The sequence below is a fragment of the Scyliorhinus canicula genome, chromosome 1, assembly GCF_902713615.1.
Source record: "Scyliorhinus canicula chromosome 1, sScyCan1.1, whole genome shotgun sequence".
NCBI classification, from domain to species: Eukaryota; Metazoa; Chordata; class Chondrichthyes; order Carcharhiniformes; family Scyliorhinidae; genus Scyliorhinus; species Scyliorhinus canicula.
This window is the reverse complement of record NC_052146.1, coordinates 72,191,215-72,210,396: the sequence shown is the minus strand read 5'-3', so window position 1 is coordinate 72,210,396 and position 19,182 is coordinate 72,191,215. Positions and strand designations below refer to the sequence as shown.

The 19,182-nt window shown below is 43.5% G+C and overlaps 1 protein-coding gene across 1 annotated transcript in view; it reads left to right on the top strand.

The window, feature by feature from the left end:
• The window catches only part of mapk1 (mitogen-activated protein kinase 1), a 292,687-nt gene extending 281,633 nt beyond the window's left edge, over positions 1 to 11,054 (top strand). Inside the window, exons 7-9 of the mRNA XM_038793174.1 lie at positions 4,827 to 4,936; positions 6,320 to 6,462; positions 9,006 to 11,054. Of these exons, the coding sequence (XP_038649102.1) occupies positions 4,827 to 4,936; positions 6,320 to 6,439 (230 nt within the window). The 3' untranslated portion in view covers positions 6,440 to 6,462; positions 9,006 to 11,054. The remainder of the gene's footprint in view (positions 1 to 4,826; positions 4,937 to 6,319; positions 6,463 to 9,005) is intronic.
• Positions 11,055 to 19,182: the final 8,128 nt, after the last annotated feature.

The following is a 19,182-nucleotide window of genomic DNA, read 5'->3' as shown; positions in this document are numbered from 1 at the left end:
GTACATGTGACAATAAATTAAATCAAATCAAATTATAAAATGTGTTGACATGTATATTTGGAATAATATGCATGGAATTACTGCCACGTATGAAAAGGGCAGCATAAATGCATTAAGATCACTGCACCTAGACATGAAGTAACAGCACAAACCATCGATTCACCTGTTTGGTCTATGCAACTCTTGGAAGAAGGAAAGACATAGAAATTGCTTCATCAAATTCAGCAATATTTCCAGAAAGTCTTCTGACTCCCCAGATCAGTAAATCTCAAGGACGTTGCTGCAGCACCTATCTCTGGAAAAAACGAATCCCAACTAATTGGTAACTTATGCTCTGAAACTAGAAATGTCCTCTAATAATAATAATCTTTTATTCTCACAAGTATGAAGTTACTGTAAAAATCCCCTAATCGCCACATTCCGGCGTCTGTTCGGGTAAGCTGGTACGGGAATTGAACCCACGCTGCTGGCCTTGTTCTGCATCACAAACCAGCTGTTTAGCCCATTGAGCTACACCAGAGTAGGAATATGTTACGTTCCCACATGAAGGACTGCAATAATGGAGAGTTGTCCACTGCTATCACTAAACTGATAAGGATCCAGGTGGTGTAGAAGTTTCCCTATATAGTGCAAACTTTTCTTTGTAACTAGCTGATCTCCTGTGGCCTTGCACTCAGATATTCAGAGGCTGTCTCTGTCTTTGTATTGCCATTTTTCTTTGTTCTTGTGCTACTCTCCTCTTAACTATTGCTTCTCCCTTTCCTTTGCTTTTCTATCTTTTTCAGGTGGCATATGTTAGGTGGCTTGCTGAGGAAAGGAACAACATTGCGAGTGGGTTACATAGGGAAAACTTAACGCAACGCGGCTTTCACCACTCTTTATATATCCAAGAACCGATATCCTAGGGGGTGGTGTTTGCTAGAGCTGTTGGGGAGGCTTTAAACTAATGTGGCAGGGGGATGGGAACCAATGCAGGAAGTCGGAAGGTAGTAAAACAGGGACAGAAACAAAAGGCAGTAAGGGGGAAAGTGTAAGGCAGAGGAGCCATGGTCAAAAGTCAGAAAGGGTGACAGTACAAGGTACAGTGACTGAGGGAAGCTCAGTGAATAGGCCCAGTAATACTAAAAGGAATAAAACGGGAAGTAAAAACATAAATGGTAAGCGACGCAGCAGGTTGTTACATGAAGATATGGGTTCAACAACAAGGAAAATTAGGAGAAAAGTTAAGAGGAAATATAACTTAGGAGAGGTTACTGATCGAGGTGTTAAGATTCAAAACAGGGGTATGAAATCCAACATAAGTGTACTTCACCTGAATGCTCGTAGTATTCGGAATAAGGTAAATGAGTTGATGGCGCAAATCATCGTGAATGACTATGATTTAGTGGCCATTATTGAAACATGGTTAAAGGATGGTCATGACTGGGAGTTAAATATCCAAGGGTATCAAACTATGCGGAAGGACAGAGTGGATGGTAAGGGACGTGGTGTAGCTCTGTTATTTAAGGATGACATCCGGGCAGGAGTAAGGGATGACATCGGTGCTATGGAGGATAAGGTTGAATCCATTTGGGTGGAAATCGAGAATAGTAAGGCGATAAAGTCACTGATAGGAGTAGTCTATAGGCCACCAAATAGTAACATTATGGTGGGGCAGGCAATAAACAAAGAAATAACTGATGCATGTAGAAATGGTACAGCAGTTATGATGGGGGATTTTAATCTACATGTTGATTGGTTTAACCAGGTCGGTCAAGGCAGCCTTGAGGGAGGAGTTTATAGAATGTATCCGCGATAGTTTCCTAGAACAGTATGTCATTGAACCTACGAGGGAACAAGCGGTCCTAGATCTGCTGTGTAATGAGACAGGATTGATTAATGATCTCATAGTTAGGGATCCTCGGAAGGAGCGATCACAATAAGGTGGAATTTAAAATACAGATGGAGGGTGTGAGAGTACAATCAAACACTAGTGTTTTGTGCTTAAACAAAGGAAATTACAATGGGATGAGAGAAGAGCTAGCTAAGGTAGACTGGGCGCAAAGACTTTATGGTGGAACAGTGGAGAACCTTCCAAGCGATTTTTCACTGCTCAGCAAAGGTTTATACCAACAAAAATGAAGGACGGTAGTAAGAGGGAAAATCGACCGTGGATATCTAAGGCAATAAGGGAGAGTATCAAATGGAAGGAAAAAGCATACAAAGTGGCAAAGATTAGTGGGAGACTAGAGGACTGGGAAATCTTTAGGGGGCAACAGAAAGCTACTAAAAAAAACTATAAAGAAGAGTAAGATAGAATATATAAAATATATATAGAATATAAAAACAGATAGTAAAAGTTTCTTACAAATATATAAAACAAAAAAAGAGTGGCTAAGGTAAATATTGGTCCTTTAGACTGAGGATGAGAAGGGCGATTTAATAATGGGAGATGAGGAAATGGCTGAGGAACTGAACAGGTTTTTTGTGTCGGTCTTCACAGTGTAAGACACAAATAACATGCCAGTGACTGATAGAAATTAGGCTGTGACAGGTGAGGACCTTGAGATGATTGCTATCACTAAGGAGGTAGTGATGGGCAAGCTTATGGGGCTAAAGGTAGACAAGTCTCCTGGCCCTGATGGAATGCATCCCAGAATGCTAAAAGAGATGGCTAGAAAAATTGCAAATGCACTAGTGATAATTTACCAAAATTCACTAGACTCTGGGGTGGTCCCAGCGGATTGGAAATTAGCAAACGTGACACCACTGTTTTTAAAAAAGGAGGTAGGCAGAAAGCGGGTAATTATAGGCCAGTGAGCTTAACTTCGGTAGTAGGGAAGATGCTGGAATCTATCATCAAAGAAGAAAAAGCGAGGCATCTGGACTGAAATAGTCCCATTGGGCAGACGCAGCATGGGTTCATAAAGGGCAGGTCGTCCCTAACTAATTTAGTGGAATTTTTTGAGGACATTACCAGAGCGGTAGATAACAGGGAGCCAATGGATGTGGTATATCTGGATTTCCAGAAAGCCTTTGACAAGGTGCCACACATAAGTTTGCTGCATAAGATAAAGATGCATGGCATTACGGGTAAAGTAGTAGCATGGATAGAGGATTGGTTAATTAATAGAAAGCAAAGAGTGGGGATTAATGGGTGTTTCTCCGGTTGGCAATCAGTAGCTAGTGGTGTCCCTCAGGGATCAGTGTTGGGCCCACAATTGTTCACAATTTACATAGATGATTTGGAGTTGGGGACCAAGGGCAATGTGTCCAAGTTTGCAGACGACACTAAGATGAGTGGTAAAGCAAAAAGTGCAGAGGATACCGGAAGTCTGCAGAGGGATTTGGATAGGTTAAGTGAATGGGCTAGGGTCTGGCAGATGGAATACAATGTTGACAAATGTGAGGTTATCTATTTTGGTAGGAATAACAGCAAAAGGGATTATTATTTAAATAAAATATTAAAACATGCTGCTGTGCAGAGAGACCTGCACTCGTGCATGAGTCGCAAAAAGTTGGTTTACGGGTGCAACAGGTGATTAAGAAAGCTAATGCAATTTTGTCCTTCATTGCTAGAGGGATGGAGTTTAAGACTAGGGAGGTTATGCTGCAATTGTATACGGTGTTAGTGAGGCCACACCTGGAGTATTGTGTTCAGTTTTGGTCTCCTTACCCGAGAAAGGACGTACTGGTGCTCGAGGGTGTGCAGAGGAGATTCACTAGGTTAATCCCAGAGCTGAAGGGGTTGGATTACGAGGAGAGATTGAGTAGACTGGGACTGTATTTGTTGGAATTTAGAAGGATGAGGGGGGATCTTATAGAAATATAAAATTATGAAGGGGATAGGATAGATGTGGGCAGATTGTTTCCATGGCGGGTGAAAGCAGAACTAGGGGACATAGCCTCAAAATAAGGGGAAGTAGATTTAGGACTGAGTGTAGCAGGAACTACTTTACCCAAAGGGTTGTGAATCTATGGAATTCCTTGCCCAGTGAAGCAGTTGAGGCTCCTTCATTAAATGTTTTTAAGATAAAGACAGTTTTTTGAAGAATAAAGGGATTAAGGGTTATGGTGTTCGGGCCGGAAAGTGGAGCTGAGTCCACAAAAGATCAGCCATGATCTAATTGAATGGCGGAGCAGGCTCGAGGGGCCAGATGGCCTACTCCTGCTCCTAGTTCTTATGTTCTTATGTTCCTTCCATTTTATGACGACCCATTTAAACACCCTTGTATCTTCTCCTCTCTTGCTTTGCTGTCTCTAGTCTCATAAATAATCCTTCATCCGTTCCCCCACTCCCTGCACCTGCTTGATGAGTGCCAAAAGGCCAGTGAGGCACTTTGTGCTTTAAAAATCAGTAATTTTATAGAAAGCTGGTTGCCTTGCTCTCATTGAGTCGTTCTCAATGTCTCCCAGCATCAAAAAGTAAGCTGCAACTGGTGTCTAATCGGAAGATCACTTTACATCCCATATGTACACACAGCCCCGCGCTCTCGCTCTCGCTCTCTCTCTCTCTCTCTCTCTCTCTCTCCCCCCCCCCCAACATGCACTTTTAACTCTTACTTCCGCAAAATTTGGTCTCTCCAAAATCATTTGAACAAAGGCACAGCTGATCCGTGCATTTTCAGAATACACAGAGCAACTCGGCTGAGTTATTTTTGATAAGAGTTTGCTGAAGAAAAGAGCATGAACATTTTCAGGAATCATTACAAGTGACATAATTGCATAATCAGCGATTTATTTACAACAGCCCATTAGGACATTGGAATTTATAATGAGAAAAAATTGATAATGGGAATTGTGCAGTGAAAACAGATTTTTAATTTAGATGTTTCCATTTGTTGCAGCCCTGGATTTATTGGATAAGATGTTGACATTTAACCCACACAAGAGGATTGAAGTCGAGGCAGCTCTTGCTCATCCTTATCTGGAGCAGTACTATGACCCCAGTGATGAGGTATGACAGCATAGATTTAACTATTGATTAAAAGCAATTCTGTGCCTATTGCATAAAACAACTTGTGTTTATGTAGCTTCTTCATCATATAGGTGCTTCACAGGAGCATTGTAAACCAAAATTTAAATCCTTGTTAAGAAATATTTCAAGAGGCCCAAAAACCTGGCCAGAGAGTAGGTTTTAAGGAACACCTTAAAATTAGGAAAGAGGGATAGTGAAGCCAAAGGCTTGGCACCCAGGCAACACGGTCAGTGGTGGAGCAATTAAATTCACGGATGCTCACACGATCAGAATTTGGAGGGACACAGATACTTTAGAAAGTCTGGTTCCAAAGAAGAATAGAGATGGGAAGGGGTGAGGCTGAGCAGGAATTTGAAATCAAGGGTGTGAATTTTAAAATTAAGACATTGCTTAACCAGGAACCTGGTAGGTCAGTAAACAGAAGGGGTGATGGGTGCAAGTTACAACATAGGCAGTGGAGTTTTGGATGGTCTTGTTTATCATTGCAGGCCATGGGAAGCTAGCCGGGAGTGTGTTGGATTAATCAAGTCCAGAGGTAACAAAGCAGCAGATGAGTTAAGGCAGGGGTGAAGTCACGTGATGTTACAGAGATGGAAGTAGTGGGTCTTGGGAAATGGGAATCAGAGGAAAAAACAACGGTAGAGATCTATAAATGGGGTAGAGTGCAGTCATCCTTGGTCAACAACCAATGACATAAAGGGATATGGGAATAGTGTGGTGAAAAAGGCATTGAAGTGAATGTTCAGCCATGGTCTTATTGAATGGTGGAGCAGGCTAGATGAGCTGAATGGTCTACTGCTCCTAAGTTCATATGACGGTGCTAGGCAAAAGGAGTTAATAAAGAGATGAGGGAAACCTAAAAATCTGATGAGGGTGATGGCTTTTATGGCTTGTGAAATCCTCCATTTGTTTGGAGACTTTGGACAGGAATGGAAGGTAGAAAATGTATTGTCAAAGGTGGGGGTATTTTGTGAAGTGGGAGAGGTTTTAAAAGAGGGTGGATGTGAATCCATCTGGCTTTTAAATATTTAAAATAAGAATTGAAAGGATAAAATGTTCGGGATTTCGGACAAAGTGGGGAGATCTTTGTCAGCAGACATGCGGTCATGTAAATTGTTTCCTGCTTTGCTGAAAGACTTTGTGATGTGTTGATTGCTGTTGTGGCTTGACCTACTGTGGGACCATTTCATACTTGGTAGGTTTCGTGTCAAATGGAATGCTGGCTATATTCCCGCAGTTAACTTGACTGCTTTGGGATGATGAGTTGCACAGGAATCCCTGGAAAACAATAGGACATAATAAAACAAACAGATTTCGATATTTGTTCTCCAGAATTATTATTAATTGGTAATCTAATTTCAGCCTATTGCAGAAGCACCCTTTAAGTTTGATATGGAGCTGGATGACCTACCCAAGGAGAAGCTGAAGGAGCTGATCTTCGAGGAGACAGCCAGGTTTCAACCCCTCTATCAGCATTCCTAAACTACAAGCGCTTTTGCATACAGGTAATGTTTCCCACACAACTCTTGGGTGCAGCGTAGTGATGAAAGCATTGTTAAATTTTAGAAATTCAGTGACAGTTGTAAAGGTGATAATTCTGTGCAAAAAAAAATGCAAATAATTGTTCTTTACTCAAATTATTCTCCAACATTTTATGCTTGTTATGCTGAGTGACTGAATCCAAGCTCTATTGCAAGGCGGGAGTTAGTGCAATTTTCCTAAGTGTCAGTTGCTGGTTATGTCTTAAGTGCAACATGCTTGTAAAAAGATATTATTCAATATGAGAAATGCCAGTGATGGGGAAATGACTTGATTCTATGATAGGCAGTATTGTTGGCATTGAGCATTGAACACATAGAATCCAAGTTTTATTTTAATCTATTACAATCAAATTCATCCCAAAGAAAAAAACGGAGGTTCATGACCGATATTGAGGGCAGTAGAGGTCCTAGATGCATAAACAATGTGCAAGCAGGAACTTAAAAAAGAAATTAGGAGAGCAAAAAGGAGACATGAAAGGATACTGGCAGGTAAAATGAAGGAAAATCCATGTTGTTTTGCAAGTACATTAAGGGTAAAAGGATAACTAGGGAAAGAGTAGGGCCCATTAAGGATGACCGTGGTAATTTGTACGTTGAGCTGGAGGGTGTAGGTCGGGTTCTAAATTCATACTTTGTTCCTCTCACTGCAAACATTGATACAATGTGGGTATAGAACTCAGTGAGAGGGACTTGTTATAAAATTGAAGACATTAACATAAACAGAGAGGAGGTTCTGAGTAGTCTGGTGAGCTTAAAAACCAATGAATCTCCAGGGCCAGATAAAACATACCCCAGGCTGTTGAAGAAGCAAGGGAGACAGTAGCAGTCGCACTGGCAATAATTTTCATTTCCCCTCTGGCCTCAAGAAAGGTGCCAGAGAACTGGTGGGGAGCAAATGTTGGACCATTATTCAAGAAGGGAGGAAGGGATAAACCAGGAAATTACCGGCCAGTCAGTCTAACCTCAGTGGTGGGAAACTATTGGAATCAATTCTGAGAAACCAAATTATTCTGCATTTGGTGAGACGAGGATTAATCAAGAACGGTCAGCGTGGTTTTATTAACAGGAGGTCATGTCTGACCAAGTTGATTTAATTTTTCGAAGAGGTGACATGGGGTATAGAACACGTTCAATGCAGTCTACTTGGACTTCAGCAAGGCTTTTGATAAGTTCCCACCTGGGGGACTGATAGCAAAGGTAAAAGCCCATGGGATCCAAGGAAATTTAGCAAATAGGATCCAGAATTGGCTGAGTGGCAGTAAGCAGAGAGTGATGGTGGAGGGTTGTTTTTCTGACTGGAAGCCCATGTCCAGTCTAGTTCCACAGGGATCAGTGTTGAGGCCCTTGCTATTTGTCGTCGAAATAAATGATTTTGACTTGAATACAGGAGGGTTCATCAGTACGTTTGCGGATGATACAAAAATTGGTGGGATGGTAAATAGTGAGAACAACCTTAGATTACAGGAAGATATAGACAGGCTGGTCAGATAGGTTGATCAGTGGCAAATGGAGGTCAATCTGGATAAGTGTGAGGTGATGCACTTGGGCAGGACAAACGAGGCAAAGGGAATACGTGATAAATGGCAGGATCCTGGCAAGCACCAAAGATCAGAGGGATCTTGGTGTGCATCTACACCGGTCCCTTAAGGTAGCAGTGATTAAGAACTAGTAGCAGGAGAAGACAATTCAGCTCCTCTACCCTACTGTGCCATTCAATATGATCATGGCTAATATCATCTGAACATCAATTCGAATTTTCTGCCCGGTCTCCATAACTGTTCAACCCATCATTAATTAAAAATCTATCTCATTTACTGAATACATGGCATCCACTGCAGTCTGGGATAGTGAATTCTACAGATACCACAACCCACTGAGATAAATAATTTTTTCTCATCTGTTTCAAATCTGCTACCCCTCATTCCTAAAATTATGACCTCATTCTAGAGTGCCCCACAAGAGGAAACATCCGCTCTACGTCGAGTTTTTCAATGCCTTTTATCTTGGATGCCTCAATTATCTCCAGTAATTCTTCTAAACTGGAGAGTATTGGCCTAAACTGCTCAGTCTCTCGTGCTAGATATTGGCTATCCTTTTTCGACACACTCCAAGATTTTGCAGATAACCTTGCACACTGGCTGCAATATTTGGGGGTTTGGACTCTGTCTTTTTACTTTGGAGTGCGGGCGGATGTTCTTGCCTTTGCTTCCTTAATTGCCAGGAGGGGAATATTGCTTAACTGGAGATCTCCTTCACCACTCAAGGCAACTGTATGGGTGGAAGATATGATATCGGTCTTGCATCTGGAAAAGGTCAAGTATACTATTCAGAGGCTGGGTGGAGATACTCTACCAGAGATGGCAGCCATTCATTTCTTTCTTTAAGGATCTGGATGCATTTGAGGGCTGGGGGGGATGGTTTAATTAGTGGGGGTTAATTTGATCCAACGGAGAAATGTACATTTATTATTCCCAGTGTTGCTAATTTTCAGTGTTTTGCTTTTCCAGGGCCAGGACTGCAGGACTGGACATGCTCAGAGTTCGTTTGTTTCTAACTCCTCCTGAATCCTGTCTCGTGCATCTCAGCTTATTCATTGTACTCTCTCTAAAAACTCTGCCGTGGCATCTGTAACCGTGAGATTGTCCATTCTGGCAGCCATGGCATTTTTTTGCTTGCTGTGGACTCTTTCTCAACATGGAGACGAGAATTCACACTTCGGCTGTATTGGTGTTTGCAAAAAGTCTGAAAGATGTACAGCAGTGCATACACATTTAATGATCTACATCCTATGTAACTTAGCGATGGTGTTTGAAAGAAAGCAGGACTGACTTATTGAACTAATATACAAAAAAAATGACAGACACCTTTGATTTCAATAAGCACTTCAGTTTAGTTTTTTTAATGCACTTTGAGAAATATCGAAGTATAACTGATCATTCAGTATTACAACTGCTCAGTGTCTGGTCACATCAATGAGGATATGTTGTTTCAAAACTTTAAATGCATTGTGTGGAATTTCTAAACCTTGCTTATTCCAGTGAGATCCCCCAGACTTAGTGAAATGTTTAGATATCTAATGAGAGGAAAGCGATGTGACTGTAACCTGCATTCTTTTAAACCAATGTTGCTCTGTTGGTTGGTTGTATAGATTGTGTGTACATGTACATTTTAAGGATGGCTGCCCTGACAAGGTGGTTCCCTCACTATTAAGTCTTTTATAGATTTAAAAGTAAATTACTGGTGTATATCCCTGAAATATTATGTAACGTTGATGTATATCAAAGACACTATTGTGTTTTACTCTGGTTTTCTTTTAATGACATTCCATTCAATATATTAAAAAGACTAACTTGATTCCATTTCAGAAGCTTCGACTTGATAACACACATCCAAGTTTAAAGTCTTAGTGGTTCGTAAGAGGGTTCTGCCTCATGTTGTCCTGTAACAGATTTCTGTATTACACAGTAATAACTGACTCTTATCAGACAAAGTACAAATGGAGGATGCTTTAGGTTGGGAACGTTTGATCTTGTGAAGGAAGCCTCGGTGAGTGGGTCTCCTTGAGAGCAGCTTAGAATTCTACGGCCCTGTGTGCTTTGGCCATTGAGGACGATGGGTGCCGTAAAGATTCCTGTCCCTTTTCTGTGTTCGCAGAGTGTTTGTGGATGAAGCCTGTACAATGTGGAGCTTTCTTAGCTATATTTGAATTCAAAAGTGCAGTGCCTGATCCTTAGTCTCGAAACCTATTGTGGTGACAATTGCCTTGTACAATTTACCGTGTCCAAGCATGACTGTTAAGCTTTGTATACAAAGACTGTCCAAGTGCCACATACCGCACACACATGCGCCACACACACACACATATGCACGCGCCACCCACATACATGCCACACGCACACACAGACCTCCCATGCACACATCCCACCCCTCCCCTCCCCCACACACACACAAATGCACCCCACCCCTCCCCCACGCACACTACACAAACACTAAACATGCATACAGACTCATAGTATGAGTAAATCTTATTGCTTCTCCCAAGCTTCATCCTAATCCTCTCATCAGTTTCTCTCTGATTTGCTTCTTGTATAAATCATGTAACAATTAGCTTTGTTCCTTTCTTTAAAAAAGCCGCCTTTTGCAGACTTTGTGATGTAACTGTATAGAGCATTCTGTTTCTATCATGTAACTTGTTCAGTTGGCTTTTTTGTTCTGATTGGGTCTGAAACCTGATATAATAAATGGAAAAGCGGTTATGGTTAATTTTTAAAAGGAAAAAAAAACCCTTGCAACAATAGGTGTCAAAATGTGATGTGACCGCATAGACATACCTGATTGTATTGTGACCGGTATTGGATTAAGCATATTATATATATGGACAAACTTGTAGGTACAAAGATTTATTTTGCCTTAAGTTTTTTTCAATGTTATATATGTAAACAAATTTTAACCTGTTAATGAATGTTCTTTTTGTTTCTGGCACATAACAGCTCTTGTAAAATTCTTTAAATCGGTGTCTCCCTGCATCTTTTAAATACAGTATGTTCTATACACAACTTTGCACAGCGTGCATGACTAATCTCTTCAGTCCTGTTCCGTATATATATGTATAATGTGTGTGTGTTGATCAGACATTCTTGCTTTTCTGATCTCCCGGATAGTTGACTGGAAGTGCAGGATAGATGCAGAGGTTGCTGCTTTGTGTCCACACTTGGCTAAATGGAGTCTGGGTTACAAAAATGTGAGCAGAGTGAGGTGAATACTGACCTCAGCCAATACTCTTGCAGTGATGTAATGGAGCACTTAGTAGCCTGGGAATGAAGCTGGTTACACGTGCTGAGGGGAGGGTTAGCTGAAAGAAAAACCAAACATGACTGAGCACAGTTTTGGCAAATGGCCACTTCAGGAAAGCATTGTTATACAGCTCCTTCATGGACCTGGTTGCTCACGTATGCAAACTATTTAACATCCTGACATACTTAAAGCCATTTGATTGCAGATGCATTTTGCCAATTAACAGGCTGTTTCCAAAAAGAATGTTTCCACCTTCTATCCTGAGCTGACATGAGTTGTGGAATTAGACTTGATTCCCACTCCAATTGAATGTGCAGTGGGGAAACAGGAGATTGCACTACCCTTTCAGGTATGAACTAAGTGGGGGAGAGTTCTGTTAACTATAATAGGGTTGCTGTTTAAAGGTTAGTTGTGTCCCATTTTGGATGTGTAAAACTCCTATCGCCGAGTGGGAGTCTGAATTATTTCCTTCCTTTCCAGGCAGCCAAGCAATCCTAAAAGCAGAATGAAAGATTACAGGACATTTCACTTTTCACAGGATGTAATCCATAGATTAACTTTTTTTAGAAATGAGTAATATACAGGGTAGCATATGTAAGCAGCATCTATTGAAAGTGAGAGGAGCTATGGGCCACTCAGCCCCACTAAGTCTGCTCTGCCATTTAGTAAGATAATGGCTAATCAGATTGTAACCTCAACTCCAAATTCCTGCCTACCCATGATCACCTTCTTCCACTTGCTCATCAAGAATCTTACTACCTCTGCAATAAAGACATTCAAACTCTGCTTCCACCACTTTTTGAAGACGGTAGTTTCAAAGACTCATGACGCTCCAAGAAAGCATTTTTCCTCATCTGTCTTAAATGGGTGAGCCCTTAGTTTTAAAAAGTGACTCCTACTCCCTGATTCTCCCACAAAAGGAGAAACATCCACTTGATATCTCCTTGGAATAAAGAAGGCTGAGGGGTAACTTTGATTTGATTTATTATTGTCACATGTATTAGCATACAGTGAAAAGTATTGTTTCTTGCATGCTGTACAAACAATGCATACGGTACATAAGGAAGGAACGAGAGACTGCAGAATATAATGTTACAGTTATAGCAACGTGTAAAGAAAAGATCAACTTAATACGGGGTAGGTCCATTCAAAAGTCTGATGGCCGCAGGGAAGAAGCTGTTCTTGAGTCGGTTGGTACGTGACCTCACACTTTAGTATCTTTCCTGACGGAAGGAGGTGAAAGAGAGTATGTCCGGGGTGCGTGGGGTCCTTAATTATGCTTAACTGTGTACAAAGTTACGAGGTGAAGAGATAGGGTGGACAGAATAAAACTCTTTCCCTTGGTGGAGAATTCGAAAACCATGCGACACACATTCAAGAAAAGTGGCAGAACATGTAGAGGGGACATGAGGAAAACGTTTTTACACAGGGTCATGCGAGTCTGGAATTTGCTGCCTGATTTGGTGGTGGAGGCAGAGACCCTAAACTCTCATAAAAGGTCCCTGGATCTGCACCTTAAGTGCTCTAAGCAACAGGGTTATTGACCGGGTGCAGGAAGGTGATTAGAAAGGGCACCTGGGTGTCCTTGGGATGGCATAGACAAGCTGAGCCGAATGGCCTCTTTCGGTATTGTGACTTTTCTATGATTCTATATCAACCTTGCCAAGACTGTTCAGGATTCTCAATGTTTCAATCAATTCAATTCATTGTGCAAAGTATGTTCCATGAAACAACCCACTTAGAATTTTTAATAGGCTTCCATTTTATTTAAAAACTTTTGAGCAGTTTTATTCAGCCCCAGTTCCTCTTTTATTTAAAATGTTATCTCACGATGTTGGTATGATTCAATGGATACCAAATGCTGCCTTGCCCAGATGACCATTCTTCATATGCATGGAGTTGGTTTGTGTGTTCGTAGATTAAAACAAGGAGGGCATCTCGGCACAGTCAATTGTTGCTTTGTGTTAGCTTTGAACAAAGGTATTGACCAAGGAGTCAGTGACCAATCCGATACCTTTTTGCAGTTTTGTTGCTGAGCTAATTTTATCTGGTTGTTCCATATTGACAAGGTTTCTTGATGCCCGATCAGGCCAGGCATTTGGCAGGTTCCTGTTTGCACAGTGGTTCATCGATGGGCTTACATCAGCAGTCCCATCATAATTGCTGTTCATGGCTTTTCAACGCTGTTTTCCAGGTGAACAGTGAGGGGAAGAGCTACTTAATTTCTGTTTAATTGACTATGATTCCTGGATTATGAAAAAAAATACCATGTAACCTTCGGATCATAAATTGGGACAGTGATTTTTCCAATTCCCTCTACCATTGGCTGATGAGTACCTGATTGGCAGAAAAATAAATGGGTACACTGCAATATGATCTAGCAAATACACATTTCTGAATTTTAGTCCAAGGGTGCATTTTTCTCTTTGCTACTGCATTTTAGATCTCTGATTAGTCATGTGCCAAAATTCCTTGACGCACCAAGCAGACTACACTTCTGATGTGCAGCAAAAGGAGTACATTTTTAAGGACCACTGCTGGGGAGGGGGGGGGGGGGGGGGGGGGGGGGGGGGGGGGGGGGTCGGCTGCTGTCCTTTTTGGACTCTCATGAATGCACGAGTCTTATTTTGGGTGGTTTAAAAAAAAATTGAGTAACATCACTCAGCAAAGGCAACCAAGGTGGGGTGGGGCATACAGCAATCTATTTTCTCAGTCACCAACATCTGTTTCAAGATCTATAAGCAATCAGAACTCATTGAAAACTACAGCCGAACCTCTTTAGAAGCAGAATTATTCATAAAATCATAGAATTTACAGTGACGAAGGACACCATTCAGCCCATTGAATCAGCGTTGGCCCTAGGAAAGAGCACCCTACTTAAGCCCATGCCTCCACCCTATCCCAGTAACCCCACATAACGCTTTTGGACACTAAGGGCAATTTATCATGGCCAATCCACCTAACCTGCACTTCTTTGGACTGGGAGGAAACCGGAGCACCTGGAGGAAACCCATGCACACATGGGGAGAACGTGCAGACTCCGCACAGACAGTGACCCAAGCCGGGAATCGAACCTGGGACCCTGGAGCTGTGAAGCAACAGTGCTAACCACTGCTGCCCTTATTTATCCAGCACAATACAGTATAAGTGGAACATGGTTATAAAATACAAATTAGTTGGGTAAAATCAATTACGGCCACAATGCGGTCTCCAACTGTGGTTAATGGGGAAATTGCACAGTTCCCATTCTGCCCAGAACTTGTGGTGTCACTTTATAAAGCTGAAACAAAAGGACCCAACCAATTTGGTGTAGTCTTTACTCAATTGAATTGGTTACTGTTGGGCTAGGTTTAGCTGATCAATGCTTGCAGTAATGTTGAGCTTTGACCCCAGTGTACAACTGGATTATGTCAATACTTCTCATTTGTGGGTGGATAATTGTATGTTCTAACAGTAAGCCTCTGCTCAGCTGGGCTTCCAGTGTTAAGTTCTCTATTCATTTACTGACTTAAGAAGCTTTGAGTGTTGACCTTCAAGTGCCAAGAGAATTTTATTTCAAACCTAACAAATGCTCGGCAATTACACTTTTTTTTATAGCAGCCACACCCTTTTTTTAATATGCAGGTTTTGCTCCGTGTTTGAGCCGAGGCAACATTTTATCTATGAAGGCTTATTCAAAGTGAAATAAAAGGCAGCTTACCATGTCAGGAGTTGCATTAATCCTGTTCTAGTCCAACTTCATAGAGGTAATGAACCTTAAAAGCATTATATAAAAATTCATTCATTGGAGGTGCTAGAATACAACTTGGATGGTGACCAAGTTGTGTGGTTCTTTACATCAAAGATATGTGAGGGTGGGTGCTGCCTTTTACATAAGATATTACTCCAGGGTCTATCTCTCCCCTCTTCCCCCCTCCCCCCCCCCCCCCCCCCCCAGTGGTGCAAAATATATTTCATGGCACTATTTCGAAGAGGCGCATGGGAGCTCTTCCATTAGCTTGGTAACATTTATCCTGCAGTCATTGTTGAAACTGATTATCTGATGGGACTTTGTTATGTGCGAATTATCTCCTGATTCCAGTTTTTCCCATTGATTGCACTTGAAAATGCTTCATTAGTTGTGGGTTGGGACGTCCTGGGGTCTTTGTCCGAAGGCATAACTGGTACACGATTATGAATAAAAACACTGGCTGATTCTTGTTTCCATGACACAGGCCAGTTTTATCACACATGTAGGTGCACTGGCTCATGGACCGTATCGGAGGTTTAACATCTGTGGTCTATTTGTGTACTTCTGGCCTCTATTAAAGGAAAGCAGGGCAGTGCAGAAGTTTTCCCTTTTCCAGCTGCTTTTAGTCGAAATGCATTGTTGTATACATGGATCACTTTGCACGCTCAAACGAGAGATAAGTATTACAATGAAGATGAGAGCATTTCTGCAGAATATAACTCAGATTATTTGGGACTGTATACATCACCCTAGAGCTGTGACCTTCAACTTGACCAGTTTACGTTCAACTGCAATAGCTAAACCATTGTGCTCAGCGAGTTGGATACGTGAGACATTCGATTGCTCTTTCATTAAAGATTAGGTTATAGGACTGTTACATAAGAACTAGTAGCAGGAGTAGACAATTCAGCCCCTCTGCCATTCAATACGATCATGGCTTATCCCATCTCTGCCTCAACTCCACTTTCTTGTCCATTCTCCATAACCCTTAAATTACTAATTAAAAATCTGCCTCAATTACCCAGCATCCACTGTACTCTGGAGTAGTGAATTCCACAGATTTATGACCCTGTGAGAGAAGCAATTGCTTCTCATCTATTTTAAATCTGCAACCCTGATCCCAAAACTAACCTCTCATTCTAGATTGCCCACAAGAGGAAGCACCTGCTCTACATGTAATTTGTCAATACCTTTTATCGTTTTATATACCTCAATTAGATCTCCCGTCATTCTTTTAAACTCGAGAGTATAGGCTTAAACTGCTCACTATCCCTTCATAATGCAAACTCATCATCTCTGGAATCAATGTCGTGAACCTCTGAACTGCCTCTAATGCAACTACATCACTCCTCAAAAAAGGGGACCAAAACTACACAGTACTCCAGGTAGGATCTCACCAATACCTTGTACAATTGCAGCAACCTACTTTTATACTCTTCCTTTAAGTTAAAGGCCAAAATTCCATTTACCTTCCTTATTACCTGCTGTACTTGCATGATAGTTTTTTTTAAAAATAATTTTTATTCAAGTTTTCTAATAACAAATTTTTCCCGCAAATTAAAACATACATATCGTGCTTCCACACAGAAGCTAGAGAAGAACTCACCCCCCCCCCCCCCAAAATAAATAGTAACAAATAGCAAATGGTTATACAAAAAGGAACAAAAAAAGAACAGAACGAACCCACCGCTGCAAAATCGAACCTCCCGACCATCCCCAAACCCCCCCCCCCCCCCCCCCCAAGGTTGCTGCAGAGACTGATCTCTCTCTACCCCTTCGCCAGGAAATCGAGAAAGGGCTGCCACCACCGAAAGAACCCCTGTACCGACCCCCTCAGGGCAAATTTCATCCTCTCCAACTTAATGAACCCGGTCATGTCGTTGACCCAGGTCTCCAGACTAGGGGGTTGGGCATCTCTGCACTGCAACAGAATCCTACACCGGGCTACTAGAGACGCAAAGGTCAGAATGCCGGCCTCTCGCCTCCTGCACTCCCGGCTCCGAAGCTACTCCAAAGATCGTGAGCCCCCAGCCCGGCCTGACTCTGGACCCAACCACTTCCGACAAAATCCCCGCCAGCCACTTCCAAAACCCCTCAAGGGCCGGACATGCCCAAAACATATGGGTGGGGTTTGCTGGGCCACCCAAGCACCTTCCACACGTGTCCTCCCTCCGAAAATCCGGCTCATCCTAGCCCCCGTCATATGAGCCCTGTGCAGCACCCTCAACTGGATTAGGCTGAACCGTGCGCAAGAGGAGGAAGAATTCACCCTTCCCAGGGCGTCCGACCACATCCCATCCTCAATCTCTTCCCCTAGCTCTTCCTCCCATTTCACTTTGAGCTCATCTACTGAGGCCTCCTCTTCCTCCTGCATCAGCTGGTAGATAGCCGAGATCTTCCCTTCCCCGACCCATGTCCCCGAAAGCACCCTATTCTGCACCCCCCTCGGCGGCAGCCGCGGGAACTCCGCCACCTGCCTCTTAACAAGGTCCCTGACCTGCAAGTACCTAAAGGTGTTCCCAGGGGGGAGGTTCCCCACCAGCTCCTCCAGAGTCGCGAACTTTCCATCCAGGAAGAGGTCCCCAAACTGTCTGATGCCCGCCCTGTGCCAGCTCCCAAATGCCCCATCCATTCTCCCAGGCGCAAAACGATGATTGGCTCGTATCGGGGCCCAAACCGAGGCCTTCACTCCCCCCCCCCCCCCCCCCCCCCCCCCATGCCGCCTCCACTGTCCCCAAATTTTAAGGGACACAACCACCACCGGACTCGAAGAGTACTTTGCTGGCGGGAGTGGGAGTGGGGCCGTCACCAAAGCCTCCAGACTCGTGCCTGCACAGGACGCCGCCTCCACTCTTTTCCATGCGTCACCCTCCCCTTCCGTCACCCACCTACGATTCATCGCCACGTTTGCTGCCCAATAATATCCACATAGATTGGGCAGCGCCAGGCCCCCGACCTCCCTTCTTCGCTCCAAAAATACCCTCCTTACTCTTGGGGCCTTACCCGCCCACACAAACCCCAAAATCAACTTGTTGACCCTTCTGAAGAAAGCCTTCGGGAGTGATCAGCATGGGGAGGCACTGGAAAAGGAACAAAAACCTCGGGAGCACCGTCATTTTAACCGACTGGACCCTGCCCGCCAGCGAGAGCGGCAGCGCATGCCACCTCCTGAACTCCTCCTCCATCTGCCCCACCAGCCTCGAAAAATTGAGCCTATGCATAGCCCCCCCAGGTCCTAGCCAGGTGGACCTCCAGATACCTGAAACTCTTCAATGGGAGTTCCCCTATCTCTCCCGACCCCCCGGGTGCAGGACAAACAACAAACAATTCCCCACATTGAGCTTATATCCCGAAAAGTCCCCAAACTCCTCGAGTATCTTCAGCACCTCTGGCAGCCCCTCAACCGGGTCCGCGACATACAACAGCAGATCATCCGCATATAGTGACAGCCGGTGTGTCCCCCCCCCCCCCCCCCCCCCACCCCCCTGCACAATCCCCCTCCAACTCTTCGAGTCCCTCAGTGCCATAGCCAGGGGCTCAATTGCTAACGCGAAAAGCAGGGGAGACAGGGGGCACCCCTGCCTTGTCCCTCTGGAGAGCCGAAGGTCCTCCGACCACCTCCTGTTCGTCACTACACTCGCCACCGGGGAGCTGTACAGTAGCCTCACCTGGCTGATGACCCCTTCGCCAAATCCAAACCTCCGCAACACCTCCCACAGGTGCAGATTTCCTACCACAGCTTACCTTTGATGTCAATTTTTCAGGTTTTTTTTCTTAGCTACAATGTCACTCTGTTCTGCTGCTCTGCCTATCCGACTGCTCCTGCAGACTAGGCCGCAGATCCCGAGGTAAGTTAGTTTTTATACTCCCTCTGCTGCTACTCCGCCTTCCGACTGGTCCCTGCAGATGAGGTACCATTGGAACTAACTGATGTAGAATTCGGCCAGAAACCTATTTTACATCCAAATTGATCTGATTCCCAGGCAAACCTCATGTCGCTTCCTCTCTCAGTTGAGCCTCAATGGTCGTCAAATTGCCATTAACCTCCAGCCTCACCTCTAACCGAATGCCAGGAGCTCATGGGCGTTTGGCTCTAAATTTGAGACCATTCGGCTGCCTTTGCAGCTTCCCTCTGTTACACTAGCCCATCAAGCCAAAAC